Raw genomic sequence first — 9243 nt, forward strand, 5'->3', positions numbered from 1 at the left:
AAATTAAATCAATTAATTAAATAAATACAATAAAATCTAGAAATTCATAAATATGTAAATTAAAAGAAATCCATGCCACACTGGCCGGAAGTAATGTTTGAAATGGCTGACACTGCTGGCTTACCGTGGGCAAAGAAAATTCAAATTCTGCTGTCACCTCAGTAATAGGAAAAAAAAAAATAGCTAAAGCCTCAGTAAGAGTCATATGCCCCTTTTTTATCAGGCAGTTTAAGAAGTAATACAAAACCATGCAAAAAAAAGCTGGGATATGCTTTTTGTTTCATTTGTTAGGAAAATGAAATGAAAAAAACAAACAAACAAATATAACAATTTGGTTTGTTTTTCACTTCATTTGGGGACACTTTTACTAAGCTGCGCTAAAAAATGGCCCTGTGCTATTTTTAATGTGTGGGTTTCCCATACGCTGAGGCCACAATTTCTTTTTTTCTATTAATGGTCACACACTAATTTCCCAATTAGCATGGGAGCCATTACCGCCACTTATTTTGTAGGTAGTAGGAGCTCCGTGCTAATCCTGCGCTAATCAGTCCGCACACACCAATGCCCATGCGCTAACCAATTAGCGCAAGGCATGCCTACTCTCCACCTCCAGAGTCCAAACACAGCTTCCATGCTAAAAAAAAAAGCTATTTTTTAACTACCACAAGATGCTTGAGTGGATCCCACATTAGTACCTTTTTATTCTGCGGTAAGCACATGCTAGTGCTTACAGCAGTTTAGTAAAAGGACCCATTGGTTTCCATTAGTGATGCCTGCCCCACAATTAGTAAAAGGACCCCTTGGTTTCCATTAGTGATGCCTGCCCCACAATCTGTAAAATTCAAGTGTTATCAAATGAAAAACTAATGAAGCCCACCATAGGCCTGCCTGCACCATCTCTCAGTCCCTGAATGGGCTACTGGAAAGATGCTAGGAAAATGGATCTAGAGTACCTGAATCACAGATGAAGAATGTCTGGCCTGTGGCTCAATCTCATTCAATCCACATAGCAAATCCCGCATGAAAAGATCTGGATGACTTGGAAGCTCTTAGCCTGCGTCCCCCACTATCAACTCATTTCCCTTGATCCAAATGAGAGCGTTTGTCCTCCTACTGCTTCTGGCTTTGACACTCAGCTATGTCTGAGACACTCTACTTAGTGTAGACCTCCCCCCCACCCCCACCCCTTCACCAAGAAAAACATTTCCAATAGGGATGTGCGCAAGGTAAAAAAATGTTGTTCGTTTTTCATTTGTTTCGGGTTTTTTTTCTCTGATTTTGCAGACATTTTTGCAGTTTGTTCCACACATTCATTTTAATAACACACTTTTAATGCACGTTAGAACTTTTTTAAGGTATGCTAATTGACTTAGGTGCTTATCCTGCTTATTTTCGAAGGAGAAGGCCGGCCATCTTACGACACAAATCGGGAGATGGCTGGCCTTCTCCTAAACCCGGCCAAATCAGTATAATCAAAAGCCGATTTTGGCCGGCTTCAACTGCTTTCCGTCGCAGGGCCAGCCAAAGTTACAGGGGGCGTGTTGGCAGGGTACCGAAGGCAGGACAGGGGCATGGCTACGAGATGGCCAGCTTCGGCTGATAATGGATAAAAGGTCGGCTCTGACGAGCACTTGGCCGGCTTTACTTGATCCATTTATTTTTAGGACCAAGCCTCAAAAAAGTGCCCCAACTGACCAGATGACCACCGGAGTCGGTGATGACCTACCCTTACTCCCCCAGTGGTCACCAACCCCCTCCCACCCCCCCCCACCCCCCCAAAAAAAAGTAAACATTTTTGTGCCAGCCTCAAATGTCATACCTAGCTCCATCACAGCAGTATGCAGGTCCCTGGAGCAGTTTTTAGTGGGTACTGCAGTGCACTTCATGCAGGCAGACCCAGGCCCATCCACCTCCTTACCTGTTACACTTGTGGTGGTAAATGGGAGCCCTCCGAAACCCACTGTGCCCAAATGTAGGTGCCCCCCTTTACACTTTAAGGGCTATGGTAGTGTTATACAGTTGTAGGGAGTGGATTTTAGGGGGGGGTTCGGGGGGCTCAGCACCCAAGGTAAGGTAATTTGTGAAGTCCACTGCAGTGCCCCCTAGGGTGCCTGGTTAGTGTCCTGGCATGTGAGGGGGGCCAGTGCAGTACAGATGCTGGCTCCTCCCACGACCAAATGGCTTGGATTTGGCTGGGTTTGAGATGGCCACCATTAGATTCCATTATCGGCAATGTTGAGATTTGGCCGGCCCCGACCGTATTATCGAAACGAAAGATGGCCGGCCATCTTGTTTCGATAATGCGGTCGGGTATGCCGCTTTACGGGGCTGGCCTTAGAGATGTCCAGCCCCGTTTGATTATGCCCCTCTCTTTGAGAAGCACTATTCAGGTTTTAGAGGTGTATAAACCAACATTTAGATATCTATATTGCATAAGCTGGAATATACATGTCTAAAACTCTTCAATGTGCATGTGGCAAGGGGGCCATGGACTGGGTAGCACTGTTTCCTCTATGCTGAGCGGGTGTCCTCCAACTGCATTGCTACCAGCAAGGGGTGGTGCTTCAATATTGTGTTTTCAGTCTCTAGGGACAGGCAGGTTCCCTGGAGTCCTGCAGAACTCCCCCCCCCCCCCCAACAGCAACTTCCAGAATATCTTCCTCCCTCAACCCCTAACTACTTCATTATTCCACTCCCCCCCACCAAGAGCAATTTCAACTTCCACCGTTCTGTTTCACTACTACTACTTATCATTTCTATAGCACTCAATCCCCCACCCCCTGAAAACATTACAAGACCGAACCCCTTACCTGGGCGGTAGCAGCAGCAGAGCAGAAGCAGCAAGTCCAGCAGAGGCAGCTGGCACGCATGGCAGGAAGCAGTCATCGGCACTCGTACAGGCAGCGCCATGGCAGAGGTGTGGTGCCGTTGGTCTCCGGTTGCAGGCACAGGTAGTATAAGTGGGCGCTGGATGGTCCAGGCAGCAAAAGCGGGTCACAGCACTCAGCAGGCATGTGGGTGGGTCGGTCAGCATGCTGGCAGAGGCAGTGGAGGCGGAAGGCCGAAGAAAAAGAACACGGTCGACACTGAAACAGTATAAATGCTTCAGCGCCTTGCTCCTCCTTGTAAGGCATGCTGAGATTGGATGTTGGTCATCCAATCCCAGTGTGCCTTGCAAGCTACAACTAGTGTGTCTTCAAAGTGGGGAGGGGAGGGCAGTTCCAAGGATGAGCATCTATCAGCTGCTGAGGCCCTGAGAGGCGTGTCAGTCAGCATCCAGTGGAGGGAGGAGGCTAGGAGGAGGAAGGCAAAGAGAAGAGAAAAGTACTAAAGACAAGTGCTGTCCAGTGCCCACACCTCCTTGGAATCGGGATCTATCAACGCTGGTAAGAGAAACTTAAAACTTTGGTGCTTTATGGGCCAGGTGACATCAAAGGCTCGGGCATTTGGTGCCCTTGACCACCTCACCTGGTCCATAAGCTGAGCCGGCCCTGAATATACATGAGATAGATATGCATGCCTTACATCCATGGTTTGCATATTTATCTCATGGAAAAGGAGTGGCCTAATGATTCGTGCAGTGGGCTCTGATCCTAGCTACCTGGGTTTGAGTCCCACTGCAGCTCCTTGTGATCTTGAGCAAGTCACTTAACCCTCCTTTGCCCCAGGTACAAAACTTAGATTAGGAGTCCTCTAGGACAGAGGAAGTACCTGCATATATGTGTACAGTGCTGCATACATCTAGTAGCACTATAGAAATGATTCTTAGTAGTGTATATTCATTTTGGTCCTGACTGGATAGGTGTGTCCTGCGCACTGGGTTGAGAACTCCTGATCTAGGCTGTTTCATTGAATTTCTACATAAATGAAAACCATTCAGATGAAGCATTCAGACCATCTGGATATACATGGTCTAAGCATACATCTTTGATTAGTATATCCCAATAGTCTGAACTTTTCATTTGAATGGCACTATTTTTTTCTAAGCATTTCTAAAAGTAAACAATAAACACTAGAGATGGGCAGTCCCCAAATTTTCATTTTATTTCCCCATGTCGTGATTTGTATTCATTTTCCTGTGAGGAGTCTTTTTGTTAAGAGTGCAATCTCTTTGAAAATATTGAATGCTATTTGCAAATAGCGTGTCGCAGTATCAGCAAAAAAACACAAAAATGTCATTTTTTTCCCCTGCTCATTATCATTTGTTAGCCACATGCAAAACGTTGTGGATTGGATGGTTCACTCACATAATCAATGTATATCACTTTGTACATATAATAAATAGCAGAGATGCCATCTTTTCAAGTTAACACTTAGTAACTGTCTTGGTAGTCATGATAGGGGAGGTGTCATTATCTTTTCTTTTCTTCCACTATAGGTTGTGCAAAGAAATTTGCAACAATCGATATGAAGAACTGGAGCATTATAGATAATCTTACATTTTGGGGGCTTATTGATAGATTATGTGAACTGCTAGTACTGTTGGTGTTCATTTTGCTGTTTTCATTTTAAAAGTCATTTTATGACTGAATGATTCAGCAACTTTGAACCAGATTTGATATTTTATTTCATAATTGATGGACTTTGAATATAAAATGTTTTTTGGATTGATGCGTGAAATTATAAAACCAGGCTTTTATCGAGTCTTAGCATAGTGATTTCACTGAGGTATAAAGATTCTTTGCGATTGAAACTGGTCATATATCATATATTAGGTGGTATAAAATTTGTAGCACCGTTTTTCTCCCACAAAGTTTAGTCTTTTGCTACTTTCTATCTGGCTATTCCCAACAATAAAAAAAAATAGTGTACAGCAAAAACAGATTCTGTATCCCTGATCTGGAAATGGGCCCAAATCTGATTGCTGGGTGTAAGGTCCCGATGTCAGAAAACCTGCATACAAAAAAAGTCAGAGTAATGTAGCATGTCTTACACCCACTGGAAGCTATCAAAATATTATATTTGCTGTGTTAAAAAAACAAAAACACTGAGATCATGATCCCAATAGAACTGTGGAAAATTAAGAAGTTGTGATCACCCGAACCATTCCTGTTCCTACAAATAAAAAGCTTGATGCAAGAAAACAGGATATTGTCTATAGGTGAAAAGCACGTACACAGCATTACTAATAGAACCATCAGTGCCAAGTGACTAATCTGAACTATGAGTGGAGAAAGAGAAGACCCTTACATACCACAAAATGCAATCAGAGACCAAGAAAATCTGGCAGAAAGATACAGACATTTTCACAATGCTATTGGGTGCCATCAGCCTGTTTAAAAAGATTTGCCAAGCACAGTGTTGTGTTTGGTCATGAGCCCTTCGACCTAGGCCGAGGCCTTGGGCAGACTGAGCCCACGCTAGCACAGAGATTAAAAGGCTACAACAAAGCCAAGTATGCTCAGGGAGACCAGAAAGCACCACCAGGAGGAAAGATAGAACACTCATACAAGCCGCAAGGCTGAACTGGAACCCACACATAACAGAGTCCAAGTGCATGGACCCAAACACACAGGAAGGAAAGGGGAAAGAAACAGAACAAAGTCCCCTAAGAGAATACTAACCAGGCAAAATACAGCCACAAATGAAAGGTCAAAAGACCATGCACACAGGAACAAACAATAACTAGAGGGTAAAAAGCAACCCCACGCACAGATATAGCACACACTGTGCCTAAAAGCACAGTCAGACAAAACAACAACTCACATAAGCTCAAATAGCAGACACGGCAAGTAAAGGGTTAAAAGGAAACCACACAGAAAGGCAGATCAGGGCTGTGCTAGAAACCACAGCTAAATGGAAGAGCAGCCCAAACAGATTCAAATAACAGATTCTGCAAGTAAAGGGTTAAAGGGAAACCACACAGAGAGACAGCTCAGGGCTGTGCTAGAAACCACAGCTAAACAGAAGAGCAGCCCAAACAGATTCAAATAACAGATTCTGCAAGTAAAGGGTTAAAGGGAACCACACAAAGGAACAGCTCACAGCTGAGCTAAAAAGCACAGCTAAATGAAGGAGCTAGTTCTCACAAACAGCAAATACAGAAAGTAAAGGGTTAAAGGCTAACTACACAGAGAGAACTCACACTGTGCCACATGCACAGGCAAACAAACAGAGAATCACAAGATAAGCTCACAGCGGAGGGAATTAACACTAGAACATCTTCAAGAAGCAGAGGTAGGCTTAAATAGGTCTGGTATCTGACATCATCTGCTTCAGACGTCAGCCCAATCCTTGACATAGCCAATCAGGACCGAGATCCTGTCGCTACCATGCATATCTCAGTAGGATCATAACACACACCTTGCTGTACTGCCTGTATATATTACACCTTATAACTTCCAGAAGGACACTCTCTTTGAAACAACTCAAAGTGTTGAAATGAGCACTAGTAGTGAATCTCAGAGAATTGAGATCATTTCCAACATAACTTTGGCGCTGGTGTGCAGCTCATTTCTGTCATGGTATGCCCACTTAAAACTCAAAAGCAGGATAGCAAACATATGACAACCATCCAAGAAAAAAAAAATCCATTTGCTTAATGATTACAAATTTTACAATATTAATGGGAAAAGGACCTCAGAAACCGCCAAACATGCAATAAATGAATTACTTATGATCATCAGTCCTAAAAAAAAAAACCTTCAAAACTAGCATGCCATGCAATACAATATAATCAAAAATGCCACTTATCTTCAGCAAAACCATGTTGTCATTCACAATTCTCAAACTATAAAGTCCATTTCTCCTGCCCAATGGAGGCTTTTCTTTTGCAAAATTCCAATCATTGCTTCAGAGGCATTTGAGCCAAATCATTCAGCCTTCGGCAATCCTGAGAATATTTCCATTGATTGGCTGTATTTTTGTAAATCTTCTTCTGATAGGTTCATTTTGAATTCACATTGGTCAACTCCAACTGGTTCTTTCTTTTTTTGTTTTGTAGTTAAGAAGGCCCTGCTATTTTGGATTGCCCATTATAGGTAACCCAGTGATTCCCAAACCTGGTCCTGGAGGCACCACAGCCAGTCAAGGTTTCAGAATATCCACAATGAATATTCATGAGAGAGATTTGCTTGCACTGCAGGCAGTGAATTCAAATCTCTCTCATGAATATTCATTGTGGATACTCTAAAACCCTGACTGGCTGGGGTACCTCCAGGACCAGGTTTGGGAACCACTGAACTAACTAACCCCTTTACTGCTTATTTGGAATGTGGAGGTTTCTGTGGTCTTTTCTTCTTTAACATTGTAAATAACTTTGTAATCAGTAAGTGAAAGGTTTTATTTTTGGTGGACGCCCAAAATTAACCCATTTGAAGCCACTTCCCTAAGCGACACCATAAGCACACTCCCTCTTCTCTTATGCCCCCAACCCTTATCCCTAAAAAGCTGCTTTCATATGTACCATTTCCTCCACTGATCACAACTAGTCCTGCTCTGTCTGTCTTGTTGCACAATGTGCCTATTGAAATGTAGAGTAATTATAAAGCAAGCCAAAACTAGGATGAAATATACATATTCCTCTTACAAAAAAAAAACAATCAAAAAAGGCCTTGTGTCATAGATTCAGAGTACATGGAAGGGTAAGAGTAAAGTTTCTAGGTTTTCTTCATTTTCTATCACAACTATATAGAAAATGTAGCAAAGGCATAGCCACGGGTGCACCTGGGTGGGCTTGAGCCCATGCCGATGCAGCAGCGATGAACCTTTGCTGTAGCTAGCAGCGACCCCAGGTCCTACTAGCTGAAGATATCCAAAACCCCAAAACTCCCTTTAGCCAAACTCAGTAGTCCATTTTTGAGTCACTGATACCAGCACTGTGCACATACTCAGTTCGTGTTTGGGGTGTTGTCGTCAGAGGCTCATGAACGTTGCATCTGACTGTCAAGCTTAGCTGAGGGGAAGGCAGAGGGCCTTTAAATGTCTTCAGCTGGCAGGAGCTTGGGAATACACAGCAAATAAGGTATTTAAATTTTAAGTTGAGATGGGGGAGGGATGGGGAGCAGAGATGGGCAGGGGGTTGACAGCGGAGAGGAAATGCATTGTGTGCCCACCCAAAATGTGCAGTCTGGCTATGTCACTGAAATGTAATATGGGTATTTCTGAGTGGAGAGGAGAAGGTGATGGAGGCAGGAGAAGAGAGAGCAGAAAGATGATTTGTGTTTTACAATTCTCATTTTGATACAGATCTGAGCAAGATAAAAGCTATGGTTGCAGAACTGGCAGAGCTGGTTAGAAGAGGACAACTATCTGCTCCAACCTGCACACAGGTTCCATTTCAGGACTACAAAGTGGCACTGGACGCCACTATGAAATCTTATTCCAAGAAACATGTGCTAATGATGGAATGAATACTGCACGTGATTGCTCTGAGAGGAAATTACAACACAGTAAATTGAGGACTTCTTGTGGTACACAGCATTCAAAGAATAGCATTGTTTCATGAAACTGAGAAAAGTTGGCAGTTTAAAGAGTGTGATGTAACATGCTGAATTGCTTGATTTAAAATAAACTTTTCAAAGCAAATTATGACAGTATACAATGGCAAATAGGATTCCATAAGAAGCTATGAAACACCGTCTGTTCTAACACAGTGTTTTCATTATTATGCTTATGTACATCAAATTCAGGGCAAGTAGCTGGGCGGGGGGGGGGGGGGGGGGGAGTTGTTGGTTTATGATGGTCCCCCATTGACCTGGATAGTGGAAATAGGATTCAAGGCCAACAGATTTAGTTAACCCTCATTTCCCTGCCACCATCTGTTGAGACATTTTAATGCATCTATGAAGCTATTGACTTGCAAAAATAAGTTATATTAAAATGTATTTTACTACGATGTGAGAAAAAAAATAAGGACTTGATATTCAGCCAGTGGCACCAGTATTTTACCCAGAAATTCAATGCCAGGCCATATCCAGGCACTGGCATTGAATTTCTAGGTTTGCAGAGATAGCAAAAACGGAGCCCATAAAGTGCAATATCCATAACTTAACCGGCTATGATAGGGCTGACTTTTACCCGGTCCTATTTATGTAGTGACCTTGGCTGGTTAAGTGCTGAATGTCAGCACTTAACCAACCAAGTGCTGATTCCACCCCAGAACACCCCCAAAATACCGGTTTTGGCATAGGTGCTAACCGGACGCTTTCAGCGGTATTAACCGGTTAAATGCCACTGAAAATGCCTAGTTAGCCCTGAACAGTGGATTTAACCAGCCAGGAGCCATTTCTGGTTGCTTAAATC

At 43.2% G+C, this 9243-nt stretch overlaps 1 protein-coding gene across 1 annotated transcript in view; it reads left to right on the forward strand.

The window, feature by feature from the left end:
- Positions 1 to 8875, forward strand: part of LOC115464301 (enoyl-[acyl-carrier-protein] reductase, mitochondrial-like) — a 131019-nt gene extending 122144 nt beyond the window's left edge. The window contains exon 12 of the mRNA XM_030194692.1: positions 8188 to 8875. Coding sequence (XP_030050552.1) covers positions 8188 to 8351 — 164 coding nt within the window. The 3' untranslated portion in view covers positions 8352 to 8875. The remainder of the gene's footprint in view (positions 1 to 8187) is intronic.
- The last annotated feature ends 368 nt before the right edge of the window (positions 8876 to 9243 follow it).

Source organism: Microcaecilia unicolor, chromosome 3 (assembly GCF_901765095.1).
Source record: "Microcaecilia unicolor chromosome 3, aMicUni1.1, whole genome shotgun sequence".
Taxonomy (NCBI): Eukaryota; Metazoa; Chordata; class Amphibia; order Gymnophiona; family Siphonopidae; genus Microcaecilia; species Microcaecilia unicolor.